Source organism: Pristis pectinata, chromosome 8, assembly GCF_009764475.1.
Source record: "Pristis pectinata isolate sPriPec2 chromosome 8, sPriPec2.1.pri, whole genome shotgun sequence".
NCBI lineage: Eukaryota > Metazoa > Chordata > Chondrichthyes > Rhinopristiformes > Pristidae > Pristis > Pristis pectinata.
Genome location: NC_067412.1, coordinates 102,379,362 through 102,402,528, shown reverse-complemented (window position 1 = coordinate 102,402,528; position 23,167 = coordinate 102,379,362). Strand labels below are relative to the sequence as shown.

The 23,167-nt window shown below is 42.7% G+C and overlaps 1 protein-coding gene across 7 annotated transcripts in view; it reads left to right on the top strand.

The window, feature by feature from the left end:
• Positions 1 to 23,167, top strand: part of ints6l (integrator complex subunit 6 like) — a 115,836-nt gene that overhangs the window by 8,778 nt on the left and 83,891 nt on the right. For all 7 annotated transcript variants that reach the window (XM_052020931.1, XM_052020930.1, XM_052020932.1 and 4 more), the window contains exons 4-5: positions 5,301 to 5,450; positions 13,638 to 13,727. In XM_052020931.1, coding sequence (XP_051876891.1) covers positions 5,301 to 5,450; positions 13,638 to 13,727 — 240 coding nt within the window. The remainder of the gene's footprint in view (positions 1 to 5,300; positions 5,451 to 13,637; positions 13,728 to 23,167) is intronic.

The following is a 23,167-nucleotide window of genomic DNA, read 5'->3' as shown; positions in this document are numbered from 1 at the left end:
TTTGATGCTGTTCATAAGCTGGAGGGCGGTGCATAAAAGATGCACAAGGATGTTGCTGGGACTGGAAGGCATGAGTTATGAGGATAGGCTGGGACTTTTCCTCCTGGAGCAAAGGAGGCTGATGGGTTATCTAAGAGGTTTATAAAAGTATGATGGGTGTAGATAAGATGGATGTTCAGTCTTTTTCCCAAGGAAGGGGAGTCTGAAACTAGAGGCCATAGGTTTAAGGTAAGAGGGAAAAGATTTAATGGGGATGTGTAGGGGCAGGTTTTTCCACACAGATGGTGGTGGGTAATGGAACAAACAGAGGAAGTGGTACAGGTGGATACAATTAAAATATTTCATAGACATTTGGGCAGGTACATGGATAGGAAAGGTTTAGAGGGATATGGGCCAAAGGCACCTTAGTTGGCATGGACAAGTTGGGCTGATGGGCCTTTTTCTGTGTTTATATAACTCTGACTCTTATAGTGGATCAGAAATGCAAGTTGCTGTAGAATCCTGAGGTTGTCTTCACTTTGCCTCAAATATGTGCTTGTAATGGGAAGCAAGCTGGCTACCTAGAGGAAAGGCATAACTAGTATTAGAATGTGGGCAGATTGGAAGCTACAGCAGGGGATTTGTAGAGTGGAAGTTTTAAACAAGTTTTTTTTTAAACAGGATTTTGAGATTGGTGTTCTGTAACAGTTTTTACTTTGCACATTGCTTTGCTTCTACTGATGATGGACTAAAAATTTTCTCCTTTGACAAACTTTCAGAAAATGGATGAAAAGTGGTTTAATGGAAAAGTTAAAAGAAATTCCCAAATGGCATCTCAATCTGAAGTGCTAGGAGAATAGAATGTATGGTTTGGGCAAGTTTAGTGTCTATTAATATTTTTCATTTGAGAAATTTCATTTAACATTCTGAGAAGGAGGTGCCACTTACCTCTAACTATGTGTTCTTTTTGCTACAGATTTCTGACCTGTTGGTTTCAATTTTTGTGCAGATGGGGCTGTAAAGAAGGTACATAGCATGCTTGCCTTCATTGGTCGAGGCATTAAGTATGAGAGTCAGGAAGTCATGGTGCAGCTATATAAAACTTTGATTAGGCTGTACTTGGAATATTGTGTGCAATTCTGGTTGCCTTATTACGGGGTGCATGTGAAGGATTTGGAAAGGTACAGAAGAGGTTCACCAGGGTGCTGCCTGGGTTAGAGGGCATGAGCTACAAGGAGAAACTTGCATTTTCTCTGGAGCATTGGAAGCTGAGTGGAGACCTGATAGTTTATAAAATTATGAGGCATAGATAGGGTAGACAGTCAGAATCTTTTTTCCCCAGGGTAGAAATGTCAAATACTAAGATGAGAGGGAGAGGATTAAAGGAAGTGTGTAGGGAAAGGTTTTTTTAAGAGTGGTAGGTCCCTGGAATGAGCTACTAGGGGTAGTGGTGGAGGCAGACATGGTAGAGGCATTTAAGAGGCTTTTGCATACATGAATATGCAGAAAAGGGAGGGGTATGGATCATGTGCAGGCAGAAGAGATTTAGTTTAATTTGGCATAGTGTCAGCACAGATGTAGTGGGCCAGTGGGCCTGTTCCTATGCTGTACTGTTCTGTTCTGGAATCTGTTGTCCGACTATTCCAATTTTGAAGCTTAAAATTCTAACAGATTTCTGTGTGACTGGTTGAGTAAGCAGATCATGGCCTGTATTTTGAGGATCCCAGGTAGTATTGAGGAACGGAGGACCTCTGTACAAGTCCATGGATCCCTAAAGGTGATAAGGTATATATGTCCTTGAAGGTGGCAATGCAGGTAAGCAATGTGGTTAGGAAAACATGGGATACTGGTCTTCATTAGTTAGGGCACTGAACACAGAAGTAGGGAGGTAAGCTCCAACTTTATAAAACCTTGATCAGATCTCAGCTGGAGTACTGTGTATCGTTCTGGTCACTGAGGTGTAGGAAGGATGTAATAGTATTGGAGAGGGTGCAAAGGAAATTTACCAGGATGTTTCCTGGGGTGGAGCAGTGCAGTTACAAAGGAGAGACTGGAGAAGGTAGGTCTTTTCTCCCTGAAGTGGAAGAGGTCAAGAGGGGATATGATTGAGGTGTATAAAATCGAGGGGGATAGATGGATAGACATTTCCCCACATCAGAGGATGTAGATTTAGGGTAAGGGGTTGGGGAAGAGATTTAGTAGGGATATGAAGGGGATCTTCATCACTCAGTGGCAAGTACTTGGAATGCACTGTCTGAGAAAGTAGTTGCAGCTGCGTCGGTGACAGCTTTTGAGAAGTGAATAGATGAACACTTGAATAATATGTGCCAAGTGATGGGTAATAAGGTTAATATTGGAAGAGCACCCACTTTTCAATGTAGATGAATTGGGTTTGTTTCCATGCTGTATGATTCTGTGATTCAAAGGTGAAGATGACTTATGGGATCCTGGCCTTCATTAGTCAGGCCATTAAACATGAGAACAAGAAGTCATTGTACAAGTGTTACAAGCTCGAGTTTTGTATGCCCTTCTGGTTGTCATACTGTTAGAAAAGACATGAATGCATTGGAGAGGTTGCAGGTGAGATTTGCCAGGATGTTGCCTGGGATGGTGCATTTCAGTTATGAGGGGAGATTAAATGGACTGGATTTGGTTCCCTTGGAGCAGAAGAAGCTGAGGGAGTGAACAATGAGTCCTGGCCTATGTCAGGGTGGGCTGCCAGTGGACAGTTCTTCATTTATAGATCTGCATATTAGAACATAGAACAGTACAGCACAATACAGGCCCTTCGGCCCACAATGTTGTGCCAACCTTTAAACCTCGCTTAAGACTATCTAACACCTTCCTCCCACATATCACTCTATTTTAAATTCCTCCATATGCCTATCTAGTAATTTCTTGAATTTGACCAATGTACCTGCCTTCACCACTGCCCCAGGCAGTACATTCCATGCCCCAACCACTCTCTGGGTTTAAAAAAAAACTCCCTCTGATATCTCCCTTGAACTTCCCACCCATTACTTTAAAGCCATGCCTTCTTGTATTGAGTGTTGGTGCCCTGGGAGAGAGGCACTGGCTGTCCACTCTCTCTATTCCTCTTAATATTTTGTACACCTCTATCATGTCTCCTCATGCTCCTTCTCTCCAAAGAGTAAAGCCCTAGCTCCCTTCGTCTCTCCTCATAATGCATACTCTCTAAACCAGGCAGCATCCTGGTAAATCTGTGCACCATTTCCAATGCTTCCACATCCTCATAATGAGGTGACCAGACCTGGACATGGTACTCTTAAGTGTGGTCTAACCAGAGTTTTATAAAGCTGCATCATTACCTTGTGGCTCTTAAACTTGATCCCTCGACTTATGAAAGCTAACACCATGTAAGCTTTCGTAACTACCCTATCCACCTGTAAGGCAACTTTTAGGGATCTGTGGATATGAACTGCATTCCCCCCCCCCCCATATCCCTCTACTTCTCCACATTACCAAGAATCTTGCCATTAACTTTGTACTCTGCCTTGGAGTTTGTCCTTCCAAAGTGTACCACCTCACACTTCTCCGGATTGAACTCCATCTGCCACTTCTCAGCCCAGCTCTGCATCCTATCAATGTCCCTCTGCAATCTTCGACAATCCTTTACACTATCCACAACGCCAACCTTTGTGTCATCTGCAAACTTGCCAACCCACCCTTCTACCCCCTCATCCAAGTCATTAATAAACATCATGAAAAGCAGAGGTCCCAGAACCAATCCTTGTGGGACATGGCTAGTCACAGCCCTCCAATCTGCATGCATTCCCTCCACCACAACCCTCTGCTTTCTATAGACAAGCCAATTCTGAATTCACACAGCCAAGCTTCCCTGGATCCCATGCCTTCTGAAGAAGCCTACCATGTGGAACCTTGTCAAATGCCTTACTAAAATCCATGTAGACCACATCTACTACACTACTCTCAATCTGTCTGGTCACCACCTCAAAGAACACTATCAGGCTTGTGAGACATGATCTGCCCTTCACAAAGCCATGCTGGCCGTCCCTGATCAGATCATGATTCTCCAAATGCCCATGGGTCCTATTCTCTAAGAATCCTTTCCAACACAGACGTAAGGCTCACTGGTCTGTAATTCCCTGGACTATCCCTACTACCTTTTTGAATAAGGGGACAACATTTGCCACCCTTCAATCCTCTGGTGCCATTCCCGTGGACAACGAGGACTCAAAGATTCTAGCCAAAGGCTCAGCAATCTCCTCCCTTGCCTTGCGGAGCAGCCTGGGGAATATGCCGTCAGGCCCCGGGGACTTATCTCTCCTAATATTTTTCTAACAGCTCCAACACATCCTTTCTCTTAGTATCAATATGCTCTAGAACATAACACTGAGGTCAGTGTTGATAAGGTTTATCAAGACCCCTCTCCTTGGTGAATACTGAAGAGAAGTATTCATTGAGGACCTTGCCCACCTCCACAGCTTCCAGGCACATCTTCCACCTTACCCCTAATCGGTCCTACCTTTACTCTCGTCATCCTTGTGCTCTTCACATAAGTGAAAATTGCCTTGGGGTTTTCCTTAACCCTACTTGCCAAGGCCTTTTCACATTCCCTTCGTGCTCTTCTTAGTTCCTTCCTTGCTACCCTATATTCCTTGAGACCTATCTGATCCTTGCTACCTAAACCTTATGCTGCCTTCTTCCTCCTAACTAGATGTTCCACCTCTCTTGTCAACCACATTGAATCTGAATTTAGTTTCTTAAAGAAATTGGTGTCTTTTTATAACTGTCATTTGTGTCTCAGACTTGACCTTGGCTTCGGATGCATATAAATCCTTAAGAGAAATGATATTTTAAATGTAGATGCATGACTTTGAAATCAGGATCGTTTAATCTGAGTACAAATATAGCAAGCATTCAAACTATGAAATGAGAAATATTGTATCTAGATAAGATGAGATCTTTATTAGTCACATGTACATCGAAACACACAGTGAAATACATCTTTTACATCGTGATTTTTGGGGGGCAGCCCACAATTGTCACCACGCTTTCAGTGCCAACATAGCATGCCCATAATTTCCTAACCTGTATGTCTTTGGAATGTGGGAGGAAACCCCACACAGACATGGGGAGAACGTACAAACTCCTTATAGACAGTGGCCGGATTTGAACCCAGGTTGCTGGCGCTGTAAAGCATTATGCTAACCACTGTGCTACCGTGCTTGCTGATGTTTAACCATCCCCAGAAAAGATTTGCCCTTGCTGAATTTCATATGTTTTTATATTTGTGTTTGGTCATTAGATGTTGATCACTAGATGTTGATATTTTCCAGGCTGGTTGGAAAGAAAATCATGCAACTTTCATGAATGAGCTGAAGAATCTTCAAGCAACTGGACTCACTACACTTGGGCAAGCCTTGCGGGCGTCCTTCGATTTATTAAATTTGAACCGTTTAGTTTCAGGAATAGATAATTATGGTCAAGTAAGTTTAAATCAACATTTTTAAAGGTTGCTTGTCTCGTATCTGATATGTCACTGAGATTCACACTGTTTAAATGTAATCTAGTTTTAAAAAAACACATTTTGTTGGGGCTGAATTGTGGAAGTTGTCACTGCTTGGCTTGGGAATTTGTCCTGCATCCAGAATCAGGTTTATTATCACTGACATATATTGGAAAATTTGTTTTGTTACAGTGCAAAACGTAAAGATGTAAAAATTATTATGTTATATAAAAAAATAAGTAAATGGTTCAGGAAAAGGACTAATGAGGTAGTGTTCATAGACCTTTCAGAAATCTGATGGAGGGGAAGCTGTTCCTGAATTGCTGAGTGTGGGTCTTCAGGATTCTGTACCACCTCCCCAATGGTAGTAATGTGAAGAGGGTATGTCCCGGGTGGTGAGGATCCTTGATGTAGGATGCCGCTTTCTTGAGGCACTACCTCTTGATGTCCTCAACGGCGGGGAGGGTTGTTCCTGTGATGGAGCTGGATGAGTCTACGGCCTTCTGCAGCCTCTTTCGATCCTGCACATTGGAGCTTCTATACCAGGTGATGATGCAACCAGCCAGAATCTCTCCTCCATATATCTATAGAAATTTGCAAGAGTCTTTGGTGACATAACACATCTCCTCAAACTCCTAACAAAGTAGAGCTGCTAGCAGGTCTTCTTTGTGATTGCATCAATGTGTTGGGCCGACAGATCCTCTGAGATGTTGACACCCAGGAACTTGAAGCCACTCGTCCTTTCCACCACTGACCCCTCAATGAGGACTGGGGTGTATTCTCTCGACTTTCCATTCCTGAAGTCCACAATCAATTCCTTGGTCTCTCTGACGTTGAGTGTGAGGTTGTTTTTATGACACTACTCAACCAGCTGATCTATCTCACTCCTGTACACTACTTCATTGCCATCTGAGATTCTGCCAACACCACTGGTGTCATCAGTGAATTTATAGATGGCGTTTGAGCTGTGCCTAGCCACAGTTATGAGTGTAAGCACACCTCCTTGAGGTGTGCCTGTGTTGATTGTCAGCAAGGAGGAGGTGTTACTACAGATCCGTACTGACTGTGGTCTTCCGATAAGGAAATAGTATCCAGTTGCAGAGAGAGGTAGAGAGGCCCAGGTTTTGAAGCTTATTGATTAGTACTGAGGGGATAATGGTGTTGAATGCCAAGCTGTAATCGATAAACAGCAGTCTGATGCATGTTTTCCTGTTGTCTAGATGCTCCAAAGCTGAGTGGACAGCCAGTGAGATTGCCTGCTGTAGACCTGTTGTAGTGGTAGGCAAATTGCAGCAGTTCCAGGTCCTTGCTCAGGCAGGAGTTGATTCTAGCGCTGACCAACCCCTCAAAGCATTTCATCACAGTAGATTTGAGTGCTACCAGGCAATAGTTGTTGAGGCAGTTTACCCTGCTCTACTTGGGCACTGGTATGATTGATGCCCTTTTGAAGCACGTGGGAACATCTGACTGCAGCAGTGAGAAATTGAAGATTTCCTTGAACACTCTAGCCAGTTGGCAGATTTTCAGTATCCTGCCAGGTACACCACCTCTTGAAGGATGTTCTGACGTCGGCCTCTGAAACAGAGATCACAGGGTTGTCAGATGCTGTGGGGATTTGCACAAGTGTAGTGTTATTCTCCCTTTCAAAGCATGCATAAAAGGCATTGAGCTCATCAGGGAGTGAGTCATCACTGCCATTTATGCTGTTAGGCTTTGCCTTATAAGAAGTAATGGCAAGCAAACCCTGCCACAGCTGTTGTGCATCTAACTTCACATGTAATTGCCTTTTTGCTCTCAGGGTGGCCTTCTGTAGGTCATATCTGGACTTCTTGTAGAGTTCTGGATCGCTGGTCTTGAACACCACAGGTCTAGCTCTCAGCAGGCTGTGAATCTTCTGGTTTGGGAAAACTCTATGTTCTCGACAGCACACTCATCCATGCAGGTCTTGAAGTTGGTGACGGCTGTTGCATATTCATTCAGAACTGAAGATGAATCCCTGAATATGGTCCAGTCCACCAATTCAAAGCAGTCCTGTAAATGCTCCTCTGCCTCCCTTGACCGTACCTTTGGTCCTCACCACTGGTGCTGCGGTTTTCAGTCTCTGCTGATTTGTTCGGTGTGGAAGTACGGCCAGGTGATCAGACTTGCTAAAGTGTGGACGTGTTATGGCACAGTAAGCATTCTTAATGGTGGTGTAACAGTGATTGAGTGTGTTGGCTCCTCTGTCAAACTGCCGTCAACGTGTCACCTGCAGAACCAGAGACTTCTTCAAGCTGGCCTGGTTGAAGTCACCCGTGATGATTGGGAAGGCATTACTGTGTTGTCTCGTGACTGTTGATCACTGTGCTCAGCTCCTCCAGTGCCAGCTTGATATTTGCCGGGGGTGGAATGTACACTGCTACCAGGATGATGGCTGAGAACTCCCTTGGCAGATAAAACTGACAACACCTGACCACCAGATGCCCCAGGTTGGGGGAGCAGGACTGAGACAGAACCTCCATGTCTGTGCACCACGGTGAGTTAATCATGAAGCAAATGCTGCAGCCTCTGCCTTTACCTGATGCTGCGGTCCAGTCCATGCAGTGGATGGTGAAGCCTTTGGGCTAGAGCACGGTCTCTCTGAAGCAGAGTACACAACAGTCCCTGACATCCTCTTTGGTACTGCAGTCTTACTCTGTGGTCTTCAATTTTATTTTCCAGAGACTGCACATTACCTAGGAGGATGGTAGGGGGGGGGAACCTTCAAACCCTGCGTTTCAGTTTTACCTGCAGCCCTCTCCGGCAGCCACATTTCCTGAAACAGTGGAGATGTTCCCTGAGCCTTCAGCTGCTGCACTCACTCCCTGGGTGGTCTGGAGTACTGAGTCTGCCAATTCTTAATACTGAAGTACTTTGAGTCTATAATTATTCCATTGCTGTGCAGCACAAATGAAGCTTGTAATCTAGTGCTGTGTATCTATATTGCAAAATAAATTAGATCAATAGCAATGCTTTGGTATTTGGCAGTCAATTCTAGCCAGAGCACTCGTACAAAATGGGGTTATCCTTTGGATTGGGTGATCTGTTTTATTTTAACGCAACTTTTGTTTTTGTATCAATGTCTTCCACGTGAGGGATTAATATTTAATTATTTGTATTGACTATTTATAATTACTGCCAATGTAGATAATTTATAAGTGGTCTAGATTAACAAGTAGGTAAGAGGGATCAAAAATTCCAGGGGATTGAAAGTAACTGGTAGAGGGATTAGATGGGACATGAGAGATGTGAAAAAGGTTTTCACTCGGTAGAGTTATTCTTATTCAGAATATATTTTCTGAATAGCTGAAGCCCCAGTAGTGATCCTTGCAGTATCCTACTAGGTATTGCCTGTTACCCTGACAGACCCTTTCTTACTGCTTCAACCAAGTTTCAGTCTATGGCAATCTCAATTCCATATGCTTTAATCTAATGTCTTGTGCGACTCTATCAAAAGCTTTCTGGAAATTCAAGTACACCACATCCACCAGTTTTCCCTTATTTATTGTCAGTTATACTATCACAAATACTCCAGTTGGGTATGTCAAACACTTCCCTTGCAGAAATCAACATTGACCTTGCCTAATCCTATTGATATTTTCCAAGTGTACTGGTATCTCATCCTTTTCATTAGCCTATAACACTTTCCCCACTACTGATGTAGTTTCAGTAGTTTTCTGGTCTCACATCCTCCTTTTCTGTGAGGACTATTCCATAATCAATAGGATTTTAGAAAATGATAATCAATGATTGCACTATTTTCACCTCTTGCTCTGAGGTACAAATTATCAGGCCCAGGGGATTTGTCATCTTGTCATTAATTTTCCTGGTGTTGTTTTTGTATTAATACTAACTTCTTTTAGTTCCTACCCTTCATTAGATTCTTGGTTCCTTAACATTACTGGAATCCTCTCCTGTGAAGTGTATAAAGTATATGGCAGGGACTTTTGGAGCCTTGATGTACAGAGAGATCTTGAGGTACAAGTCCATAAGCTTCCTGAAAGTGGCAACATGGGTGAAGAGGATAGTGGGAAAGGTGTTTGGTGTGCTTGCCTTCTTAGGCCAAAGCATTGAGTGTAAGAGCAGGGATGTCATGATGCAACTGTGCCAAACATGGTTAGAATGCACAGAGTATTGTGTACAGTTCTGGTTGCCACGGTACAGGAAGGATGTGGTAACAATAGAGTGTAGAAGAGATTCATCTGGATGTAGCCTGGAATGGAGGGCTGTAGTCAGAGAGAGATTGGATAGATTGGGTTTATTCTCAATGGAATGCAAGAGGCTGAGGGATGAGTTGAAATTTATAAAATAATAATACCCTTTGAGGCTGAAGTTTATAAAAACTGAGGGGCACAAATAGGACTGATAGTCAATCTTTTTTTCCCATGGCAGGGGAGTCTAGAACTAAAGGGTACCAGTTTAAAGTGAGAGGAGATCTGAGGGGTAAGTTTTCAGAGGATGTTCTTTATCTGGAATGAGCTGCCTTAAGGTGGTAGAGGCAGATGCAATTACAACATCTAAAAGGTATTAGACAAGTACTTGGATAAGAAACAAATGGAGAGTTACAGTCCTCACCAGTGGCATGGCAAGATGAGCCAATAGGGCTTGTTTTCTGTACTGTACGATTCTATGAAGACAGAACTAATCTTTTTGTTTAATTGCTCTGCCATTTCCTTGTTCCATTATCTTGTTTCTGACTGTAGGGCACTTCCACTTGATTTCACTAATCTTTATATATTTCAAGGATCCAGGAAGAGTTAACTAATGGGTACACGATTGCCTTGATGGTAGGAAGCAGAGGGTGATGGTGGAAGGTTGTTTATCAGACTGGAGGCCCGTGACTTAGTGGTGTTCCCCAGGTGCTGAGCCCATTGCTATTTGTCATCTATATCAATGATTTGGATGAGAATATACAAGGCATAGTTAGTAATTTTGCAGATGACACTAAAATAGGTGGTATCATTGACAGTGAAGATGGTTATCAGGATTTAGTGGGATCTTGAACAGCTGGGTAGGTGTACTGAGGAATGGCAAATGGAATTTATTTCAGGTAAATGCAAGCTGTTTTTTTTTTGGAAAGACAGATCAGGATAAGATATTCATATTCAATGGTAGAGCTCTGGGGAGTGTTATAGAACAGAGGGATCCAGGAGTACAAGTTCATGGTTCTCTGAAAGTGGTGGCTCAGGTATATGGTGGTGAAGAAGGCTTTTGGCATGCTGGCCTTTATAAGTCAGGGCATTGTGTATAGAAATTGGGATGTTATGTTGCAGTTGTACAAGATGTTGGTGGGACTGCATTTGGAATATTGTATTCAGTTTTGGTCACCCTGCTAGAGGAAAGATGTCATAAGCTGGAAGGTGCAGAGGAGATTTCAGGATGTTGCCAGGACTTGAGGGACTGAGTTATGGAGAGAGGTTAAGCAGGTTGGGACTGTTTTCATTGGGGAGGATTAATCCACATTTGGAGAGGTAGGCATTCATCAAGGAAAGTGAGCATGGCTTTAAAGGAGGAGATCCTGTCTGTCAAAATGGTTTGAATTGAAGGAGATGACTGTCAATGGCAGTAGTGCAGATGATGTAGTCCACACAAACTTCAGTAAGTTTTGATGTTGGAGGCTAGTCTAAAAGGCAAGCTAGTGGGATCCAGAGGCAAACTGGACCTGAAACTGTCTTGGTGATAGGAGGGGTTGGGTTGTTTTGAGATTTAAAGCCTGTGACCAGTGTTGTACTGTAGGGATCAATGCTAGATCCCTTGCTGTTAGATACATAAACAATCTGGATATGAATATAGTAGTATGATTATTTGGTTTTCAGATGACATCTTTAATGTTGTTGGTGAGGAAGGTAGTTAATGGAACTTCATCCTGAAAAATTAGGTGATGCATTTTGGAAGAACTAATAAAGCTAAGATATGCATGGTAGTAGTCTTGAGCTACTAATGAGCTAAGGGACCTGAGTGTGCATGTTCAAGGATCCCTGAAAACAGCAGTACATACTAAAGGTAGTTATGGCATGTATGAGCAAAGAGCTAATGGTACAAATATATAGAACGTTAGGTTACAGCTGGTGATCTCTGGTTGCCACATTCTAGGAAAGATGTGTTTGGATTGGAGAGATTTACCAGGATGTTGCTCCTGGGATGGAACCTTTCAGTTTTGACGAAAGACTAGATAGGCTGGGTTTCTTTGTGATGAATAAAGCTGAAAAGACCATAGAGTAGATGGTAAGAACCTCTTAGAGCTATCTATGACCAAGGAGCATGGGTTTAAGGTAATGGGGTAGGAGATTGAGGGGACTTGAAGAATTTTTCCACTAAAGGGCCTGCATGACTGACCTATCTTAGTGAATTCTATGATGTTATGGTCACTTTTCCCTTATGGACTCTAAACAAGATTATTAACTAACGTGCTGCAAGACACCCAGTACAGGCTAACCTATTAGTTAGCTACTCAACATACCAATCGTAAAAATCATTCCTTGTACACTCCTGGGAATCTTTCTCCCTATTTGAATTGTTGATTTTGTTTATATACAAATTAGAAGCGTGATTAGTGTTGTACTGTTGCTGAATGTATCTTTTAAGTTCCTGCTGGATGCCATCCCCTGTACCATGACTACTCTCTGGAGGCCCTATGGATGTCTCCCACCAAATAGAGAGCATAAAGGGGAGTGTTGAAGATAAGGTAAAGTAAGTTATCTTTATTAGTCACATGTACATTGAAACGGTGAAATGCATCTTTTGCATCGAGTGCTCTGGGGGCAGCCCGCAAGCGTCGCCATGCTTCCGGCGCCGAAGGGGATCTGAGGAGTAATTTTTTTTAACACTGGTTGATGTATGGAACGTGCTGCCAAAGGAGGTGCTGTAATTGGGTACAATTATTAAATTTAGAGGCTGAACTCCGGTCAAGCAGAGTTTCAGGTCAAGATCTTGCATCAAACTGATTCTTATTGTTTAGATCTGATTTGTTCCATTCCCTATAGTGGGATGACCAGAACTGCACACAATACACCGAGTCAAATCGGTATTTTATAGAGCTGCAACATAACATCCCAACTTTTATATTCTGTGCCCTGACCTACGAAGGCAAGCATTCAATTTGCATTCTTCACCACTCTATCCACTTAGGTTGCCACTTTCAAGGAACCATCAACTTAACCCCAAGGTCCCTCTGTTCATCAGCATTCCTTAGTGCCCTACCATTTACTGTATATGTCTTACCCTGTTTGACTTTCCAAACTGCATCAACTCTCACTTGTCAGAATTAAATTCCATTTGCCAACTTTCCATCTGATCTACACCCTGCTGTAGCTTTGGACAACCTTCCTCACTATCCACGATGCCAAATTTCATTTCATCTGTGAAGTTGGTAATTATTCTTCCTCCTTTCATGTTTACGTAATTTAATATGTATCCCAAACAAGGGTCCCAGCACTGATCCCAGTACACTACTGGTCTCAGAATTCCAATTAGAAAGGAATTTTTCCACTACCAGTCTCCAATCACCAAGGTAATTTTGGATCCAATTAGTCAGCTCGCCTTGGATCCCATGTGTCTTGCCTTCTGGACCAGATTACCATGCAGGACCTTGTCAAATGCCTTACTAAAGTCCATATAGGCAATGTCTACCATCCTGCATTCATCATTCTTCTTAGTTACCACCTCAAAAACAAAAACTCAATTAAAATGGTAAGACAAGATTTCCCCTGCACAAAGCATTGCTGTTAGGGTCATAATACACTTAGTCCCTCTACTCTCATCTGCTATTCGTCAAGATAATGGCTGATCTTCTCCCACAACTTTATTTTTCTGCACTTTTCTCATGTGCTTGGGACTTCCTTAATATCCAAAATCTGTCTGTTTTAATTGAACTTGATGACTAGACCACAGCCTTGGGGGTAGAGAATCACCATCCTTTAAAAGGTGCTTTGGGATGAGGTCATTACTTAGTAACATTGGCAAGTTAAAAGCATTATTTCAAAAAAGTAATGAAACATAGAATTGTTTCCAGAAAACCTTTGATTCCTGTTCATAATTGACTTTCTCTACATGAGTGATTTGGTTCCATTTACTTACAGGCATTCATTGTGGAACTGTGAATAAACCTGCTGTAGGAGTCAGTTTGTATTATGTGGTTTGTTTTCTTCAGGGGAGGAATCCTTTTTTCCTTGAGCCATCTGTTATAATAACTATCTCTGATGGAAGCAAAATGACAAATAATGGCGGGGTGCAAGAGGAGGTAAGATGCAGACCCTGGAGGCATTTATGCTTTGATTTGCAATTGTAACTTGGAATTTAACACTACTTCTATTTGGTAATCTGGATTCCTATAACTGCTTGTTTTATTTTTAGCACATCTTAATGGCTTTACTCTCCCTACTTTTTCCTTGCAAAAAGAAAATGAACTGCTGGAAGAACTCGGCGGTTCAGACAGAGATTCACATGTACCTCCTCCAACCTTGCCTATTGCATTCTGTACCCTATGGCCTCCTCAACTTCGGTGAGACCAAGCGCAGACTAAGCAACTGCTTTGCTGAGCATGTGTGCTTCACCTGCCATGGCTATCTGGAGCTCCTGGTTGCAAGTCATTTCAATTCCCCTCATTCTCACAGACCTGTCTGATCTTGGCCTACTCCATTGCTAGGGTGGAATGCAGATGTGGAAGAACAGCATCTCGTATTCTGCCTGGAACATTTGAATTCTCCAGTTTTGGGTAACCTGCACCCCTCTATCCCCTTCTCTATCCTGATCTAACCAGGCCCCCCTCCTCTCCCCCCCCCCCCCCCCCCCCCACACCTTTCTTTCCAAGCCAGGCCCCCATCTTCCAGGTATTTTTCCCCTCTACCAGCTACTCCATCTGTCTATCACCCACACACTCCTTCCACTGTTCCTGTCTACCTACTATACCAACCTTGGTTCCTCTTAACTACCCTTTCTTACAAGATTCCATAATCTGGAGCCCTTTGCCTTCACCTATCACCTCCCAGCTTCGATTGCTATCTCTCCTTTCCCTCCCCCACTTGACTCCATCTGCCAGTCAACACCTCTACCTGGATCCACCTATTGCTTGCTAGCTCTTGCTCCACCCCTCCCCCTCACTTCTTTATGCTGGCTATCTCCCCACCACTCAGTCCAGATGAAGTGCCTTGACCCAAAACATTGCCTGTTCATTTCCCTCTACAGATGCTGTCTGACCCACTGAGTTCCTCTAGCAGCTTATTTTTTTGCTTCAGATTCCAACACCTGCAGTCTCTTGTCTTCAATTTACTACTTTCTCCTTTCTTAGTTTCAATATTTCAATTGGACTGTGATATTGTATAAATGTAACTGGACAGTAAGGATTTCAATTGTAAATGAAGGGGTTGTTAAACTATCTGCAATCTCAAGTGAACAAATTATCCAATGGAACTAATGACTAAGGAGCTTGCTGGCCAATGTTCATCCTTCAGACAACATCAAACAAGCAATGTTTGGCCATCTCCTCTATGGAAGATTGCTTTGAGCAAGTTGGCTTCCACAGTTACTAGATTATAACGTAACTACTATTCTAAAATAGGTAACTGGCTGTTAAGCACATACGATGTATTGTCAATGTAAAGACTTTGTAAAAATGCCAGTTTGTCATTGCAAGCAGAACTGTAACTTGCAGAGACTTGGCTGTCACAAGGGGAGGATTGGCTGATTGATGTTCTGGGGTTTAGACGTTTCAAAAGTAATAAGGAAAGAGGTTTAAAAAAAAAAGGGGGGGAAAGAGTGGTATTGCTAATCGGGGATAGTATCACAGCTGCAGAAAGGGTGCGTATAGTCGATGGATCGTCTACTGAATCAGTGTGGTGGAAGTTAGAAACGGGAAGGGAGCGATCACTCTACTGGAGTATTCTGTAGGCCCCCAATAGCCACCAGGACACTGAGGAGCCAATAAGTAGGCAGATTTCAGAAAGGTGCAAAAATAACAGGGTTGATGTCATGGGAGACTTCAACTTCCCTGATGTTGATTGGCACCTCCTTAGTGCAAAAGGTTTAGATGGGGCAGAATTTGTTAGGTGCCTAGGAAGGATTCCTGACACAGTATGTGGACAGGCCAACTAGAGGAGAGGCGATACTGGATCTGGTACCAGGCAATGAACCTGGTCAGGTGACAGACCTCTCAGTGGGCAAGCATTTCAGAGATAGTGACAGGGAAAGGATGGTATGGTAAAGGAACCATGGTTGACAAGAGGCGAAATATTTAGTCAAGAGGAAGAAGGAAGCATATTTAAGGATTGGGAAGCAAAAATCAGGCAGGGCTCTTGAGAATCATAAGGTAGCCAGGAAGGAAATTAAGAAAGGAGAGCAAGAAGGGGACATGGGAAGGCTTTGGCAAGTAGAATTAAGGAAAACACCAAGGTGTTCTACATGTATGTGAGGAACAGGAGGATGACTAGAGTAAGGTTGGGACTGCTTGGGGATAAAGGGGGAAATGCCTGGAGTGGGAGGAGGTAGGGGAGGTCCTTAATGAATACTTTGCTACACTGCTCACTAGGGAGAGGGATTTTGATGAATGTGAGTTCAGTGTAGAACTGGCTAATGTACTGGAGCATGTTGAGGTTAAAGGTAGTATTGGAGCTTCTGGAAAAACATTAGGATAGATGAGTCCCCAGGACTGGATGGGATATACCCTAGGTTACCACGGGAGGGGAGGGAAGAGATTACTGGGGCATTGATGATATTTGCATCCTCCCTGGCCACAGAAGTGGTACCAGAGGATTGGAGGATGACCAATATCATCCCATGTTCCCATCTTCAAGAAAGGTAATAGGGACAATCCTGGAAATTATAGACCAGTGAGTCTTGCATCAGTAGTGGGCAAGCTATTGGAGAAGATTCTTAGGGACAGGATTTATGAGCATTTGGAGAAGCATAGTCTTATTAGGGATAGTCAGCATGGCTTTGAGGGGCAGGGTAGGTCGTGCCTCATGAGCCTAATTGAGTTTTTTGAGGAGGTGACAAAACAACTCAAGGTAGAGTGGTGGATGTGGTGTATCTGGACTTTAGTAAGGCGTTTGACAAGGTTCCCCAAGGTAGGCTCATCCAGAAAGTCATGAGGCATGGGATTCATCGAGACTTGGCTGCGTGGATTTGGAATTGGCTTGCCCATAGAAGGCAGAGGGTGGTAGTAGATGGAGAATATTCTGGCTGGAGGTCAGTGACCAGTGGTGTTTCTTAGGGATCTGTTCTGAGACCCCTGCTCTTTGTGATAATATGTGTGGATGAGGAAGTGAGGGGATGGGTTAGTAAGTTTGTGGATGACGTGAAGGTAGGGGGGTTGTGGATAGCGAAGAAGGTTGTCGTAGGTTACAACAGGATATAAAGGGGATGGAGAGTGGCATATGCAGTTCAATCAGGAAAAGTGTGAAGTGATACACTTTGGAAGAATGAACCTGAAGGTGGAGTACAACATTAATGGCAGGATTCTGAGAAGTGTGGAGGAACAGAGGCATCTTTGGGTCTACATCCATAGATCTCTCAAAGTTGCCACGCAAGTTGATAGGGTGGTTAAGAAGGTGTGTGGTGTGCTGACCTTCATTAGTTGGGGGATTGAGTTTGAGCCGCAAGGTAATGTTGCAGCTCTATAAAACTGTTTAGTTCTAGTCATCTCATTATAGGAAAGATGTGGAAGCTTTAGGGAGGGTGCATAGGAGACTTACCAGGATGCTGGCTGGATTAGAGAAGTCTTATGAAGAAAAGTTGAGTGAGCTAGGGCTTTTCTCTTTGGAGCGATGCAGGATGAAAGGTGACTTGATAGAGGTGTATAAGATTGAGGGGCATAGACAGAGTAGACAGCCAGCACCTTTTCCCCAGGGCAGCAATGTCCAATACCAGAGGACATTCATTTAAGGTCAGAGGAGGAATGTTCAGGGTAGGAGATGTCAGAGGTAGGTTCTTCACACAGTGGTGGGTACCTGGAACGCACTGCTGGGGTCGTTGTAGAGGCTGATACAATAGGGACATCCAAAAGACTCTTAAATAGACACATGGAAGTAAGAAGAATGGAGGGTTATGGGCTGTGCAGGAGGGAAGGGTTAGATTGATCATGGAGTAGTTGTTCATATAGTTTGGCACAACGTAATGGGCTAAAGGGCCTGTACTGTGCTATGTAAATTAAGTACTGCAACCTGTACTCTTTAAATGATGTAATACCAAGACATTAAATCAAAATCATCTAGTCTGCCCAAAAAAAAAACAGCTGTCCAACAAAGAGCAGCAATTGCAAGGTTTAAAGTTCAAACAGAAATATTTCACCTTGATGCATGCACAAGGACAAATGCCTGTGGCTTAATGGAGAAGAAAAAAATAGCTTTGTAATGAGTGGAAAGATTGACTGCATGTGAAAATGTGATTGTACCACAAATTCCACTTCCTCGCATTAAACCAGCAGACTAGACTTTTGGGGAGATTTAAGGGTGATGTTGATATTCAGAAGGTGGTCTTGGAGTTCTTGAAGAACATATAGGTGGATAAGTCCTCAGTGCCTGATGGAATCTTTTCCTTAATACTGAGGAAAGCAAGGGAAGAGATTGCTGGCACCTTGATAGAGACCTTTGTATCCCTTTTAGCCACCCGTGAGGTTCCAGAAGACAGGAAAATAGCCAATATTCTTCCTTTAAGAAGGGTGACGGGGATAATCCAGTGAATTGTAGGCCAGTGAGCCTTGCATTAGTGATAGGGAAATTGTTGGAGAAGATTCTTGACACAGTACATTTGTAAAAATAGGGACGTGCTAGGGATAGTCAGCATGGCTTTAGGTGGGAGAGGTCCTGTCTCAAATTTGATTTGGTTTTTTGAGGAAGTGACATGATTAAGGATAGGGTAGGTGGTGATGTCTGCATGGACTTCAGCAAAGCATTTGACAAGGTTCCTCATAATAGGATGAAGTCGCAAAGGATCCATAGTGAATTGATAAATTGGGTACAAAATTAGTTTGGTCATTGAAGATGGTGGTGGAGGGGTGTTTTTCTGACTGGTCTGTGACCAGTTGTGTTCTGCAAGGATCAGTGCTGGGATCTCTTGTTTACGATGGATATAAATTATTTGAATTAAAATGTAGGTGGTCTAATTAGTAAATTTGCAGGTAACACAATTGGTGGCGTTGTAGATGGTGAGGAAGGTTGTCAAAGGGTACAGTAGTACATGGGTCACATGGGAATTTGGGTGGAGAAATGGCAGATGGAGTTTAATCTGGTGAAGTGTAAAGTGATGCCTAATGAAAGAGGAAAGTGTGCAGTAAATGGCAGGATGCTTAGGAGGGTTGATGTACAGAGGGATCTTGAGGGTGAAAGTCCTTGAAGTTGACAACACAAGTAGATAGTGTAGTAAAGAAGGCATACAGCAACTTTGAGTATAAAAGTTGGGAAGTCATTTACAAAGCTGCAACATAACTTCCTGACTCTTGACTCAGTGCCTCGACTAATAAAGGCAAGCATGCATATGCCATCTTTGCCACCTTAACTTGTGCAGCCACTTTCAGGGAGCTATAGACTTGGACCCTAAGATCCCTCTGTAAATCAACACTGTTAAGGGTTTTACCATTGTCCCTTTTGCATTTAATCTCCCAAAGTGCAACACCTCTCATTTGGCCAGATTAAACTCCATCTGCTATTTCTCCACCCATATCTACAACTGATCTATATCCCACTGTATCCTTTGGCAATCTTCTACACTTTCCACACTACCGCCAATCTTTGTATCGTCTGCAAACTTACTAACCCTTTCATCTACATCATTTATATATATATATCACAAAAACTTGAGCTGTGGTCACTGTTCCCTAACTGTTCTCCTGCTGAAAGGTCAGTCACCTGACCAGGCTCATTTCCCAACACCGGGTCCAGTATGGCCCCTCTTGTTGGACTATATACGTACTGATTTAAGAAACCATCCTGGATGCACCTAACATTTCTGCAGTTGATCAATATCCTTTTATAACCTTTGACTTCCTTTGCCGCCTATTATGCCACCAATTTTGGTGTCATCTGCAGATCTGCTGATCATGACACCTACATTCTCATCCAAATCATTAATATATATGACAAGCAACAGAACTCTGCACTGATTCCTGCAGCATACCAGTGACCACAGACTTCCAATCTGGAGAAACAACCCTCCAGTACCTCCCTTTGCTTCTGTTCTGGTAAGTGTGAAAGGCAAGATTAAGGAATGTTGGGTGACAAAGGATATTAAAGGTTTGATAGGGGAAAAAGTTGGAAACATGGCAGATGTAGGCAACTGGGACTGAGGGAGTTTCTTGAAGTATATAGAGTGTATAGGAGAGAATTTAAAGAAATTAGGAAGGCAAAGAGAGGCCTTGATATACTCCTGGAAAAGATAAGGAGAATCCCAAGATATTTTGCAAGTATATCAAGAGCAAGGGGGTAGCCTGGGAAAGAGTTGGTCCCCTTAGGGTAATTCGTGTGGAGCTAGGTGATGTGGGCAAGGTTCTCAATGAATCTGTCTCATCTGTATTCACCATGGAGAAGGACATGGAAGGTGGTGAGTTTGGGGGGGGGATGTGGGGGAGGGGTATGTGGATAATTGGAAGCAGGTCTGTATTAAGAAAGAGGTGTTGGGTGTTATGGGATGCATAAAGGTTGATAAATCTCCAGGGCTGGATGAAATCCTTTTGCACTTTGCTATGGGAAATAAGGGAGGAGATAGCTGGGGCCTTAATGGAGGTTTTTGCATCCTTGTTAGCCAGAAGACTGAGATAGCTAATCTTATTCCTTTAAGAAGGGCAGCAGGGATAGACGAGGTAACTACTGCGCTTATGTTAGTGGTAGGGAAGTTATTGGAGAAAATCCTAAGGGATAGGATTTGTGTACATCTGGAAAGGTGGGCTAATCGGGGATAGTCAGCATGGCTTTGTGTGGGGGAAATCCTGCCTCACTAATTTTAGTTACCTCCTCAGTAAGATGATTAGGTGATAGATGTTGTGTAAGTGGACTCTATAAGGTATTTGTTAAGGTTCCACATGGTAGGATAAGGTGTGTGGGTTCCAAGGTGAGTTGACTAATTAGATCAAAAATTGGCTTGGTGATGGGCGGTAGTGGTGAAAGGATGCTTTTCAGATTGGAAGTCTGTGACCAGTGGTATAGTGCAGGGATCAGTACTGGGACCCTTGTGTAGAGGGCTTGGATGTGAATGTAGGAGATACAAATGCTATGTACCAGCAACAATAGAAACACAACGAGCCATGTATAAATGTTAGAATCTATTTATTAATAACTACTTGTAATAAGAGAAATAAAAACCTTAGATATTGAACATTGACCCCAAAATAAACTGTGGCAAGTTCCCAAACCCCCAAGTCTAGGAACAGTTCTCAAAGTTCAGTTCAGCAAGTCATGAAGTCAAACAATGAGCAAAGCCTTCTGAAAACCACAGTAGAATGTAGAGAGAATATAGAGAGCAGTTTACGAATTCCACAAGTTCCACAATGGAACCCATATGACACCTCAATCGCTGAAGATCTCCATTGCTTTGTTCTGAAGTATCTGCCACACCTAAGGCACTCAATACGTGGCCGCCCACTGATATACCTGCTTTCCAGTACAGGTTAACGACAAAGTGAACTCCACAGATTGCTCCTAAAATCATACATGGATCTCAAAGTGACAGTCGCAACGTTTGTTCTTCAACCATAGATACAGAGACTGGCCACTCTCGTACTCTGTCTATGCAATTGCCAGCATGTTCCAGTTAGTCATTTTTTTTTCCACTCTCAGTAGTCAGATAAAGCCACACACACTACAACACTACCGTCCAGGTGCCTTAAAGGGACACTCACCAAGTAGCAACCTGACTCATAACATCTCTTTCTGCACCCCCCCCCCCCCCCCCCCCCCCAAAATTTTGATCTGCAAAAGCAAAATTTTGACCACAGATTACAATGAGTAAAGCAATGCATTACAGTTATCAAATTACATGATTATAGATGAGAAAAAAATTACATTAGTAAGATGCATTTCAAATTTAACCTTTGGAAGGCAATTGCTGACTCCTTTAATGTGAGCTACCATGACATCACACTCTTGCAAAATTAAACTCCAATTTAACCATTCTCTAACATATACTCAAGCTCTTGGTCAACAAGTTTACTCTTTTCTACATTGATATGGGTGATGCTTTATTGGTTCTGCATCTCTAACATCAACATCATGACAAGCTACTGGGGTTCTCTTTGGAACATCAGGGAATAAATCTTAATTTTAAAATTAACTGCTTCACTTGCTGTTTTTGAGGTTGTAAATGAGCCAACTTCTCAAGGTTTTTCAAAACATCTTCATTCAGCAGTCTTGCTGACACAATGTTTGGTCTAACAACTTTTGCCAGAATCAACTCATGAGTTCCCAAACAATTCAGTGTCAGCAGCTATTAACACATCTGTGGATTTTTCATAAGGTTTAAGCATGTTTACATGACAGAGCTGTGTATGTGTCCTCCGATTAGGTGTTTTAACTACATAATTTACCTCACTAAGCTTAGATTCAACTTTGTAAGGACCATGAAATCTTGCTTGAAAAGGGTTTGTCTGAGTAGGGAAAAATACCAAGACCTTATCTCTGGTTTGAAAGTCCTTGAGTGGGTGTGTTTATCATACTATGCTTTCATCTTACTCTGAGTAGCTTTTAAATTTTCACTTGCTAATTGGCAAGCTCCCTGCAATCGGTTTTTAAATTTTAGAACATAATCCAACAAATACGAATGCATGTCTTCATTAACCCACTGTTTCTTTAATAATACAAAAGGTCCTCTAACTTGAAGTCCAAACACAAGTTCAAAGGGACTGAACCCTAAGGATTCTTGCACTGACTTCCTTACTGCAAACAAAAGCAAATGAACTCTTTCATTCCTAATCCTTCATGTTTTCAAAACAAAAAGTCTTAATCATATTTTTGAGAGTGGAGTGGAACCTTTCTAAAGCCCCTTGAGATTCTGGATGGTACACAGATGATACAATCTGCTTAGCTCCCAGCTCATAAACTAACTGTTGAAATAGTCCTGACATAAAATTACTTGCTTGATCTGATTGAACTTCTTTAAACAAACCAACTAAGGTGAAAAAATTTAAGACCCTTTGATACAGTCTTGGCCTTAATATTTCTGAGTGGTATTGCCTCTGGAAATCTAGAGGTTGTACACATGATGGCTAACAAATAGTGATTCCCAGCCTTAGACTTTGGTAATGGGCCAACACAATCACTTTTGCAAAGAGCTCACCAAATGCAGGAATAGGCTGCAAAGGAGCCACAGGGGGACTCTGATTAGGTTTACCTACCATCTGACATGAGTGACAAGTCTTACAAAATATCACAACATCCTTCCTCATACCAGGCCAAACAAAACTGCTTCAAAACCTTCCTTACAGTTTTGTTCATACCAAGATGGTCACCTAAGGGCATACTATGGGCCAGGCTTAAAATTGCATTCCTTTAAATTTTAGGAAACACAACCTGCTGAACAACTGCTCATTCCTCACTAGCAGGAATATCAGGTCTCCACTTCCTCATTAACACTCCATTTTTAAAGTAATATCCAAATGGCACTTCCTCAATTTCATCACTTGAGAGTGGTTTTTCTCTCAATATCATGAGCTCAGGGTCTTTGGTCTGCTCCATTATAAACTGTTATAGACCGAAACAA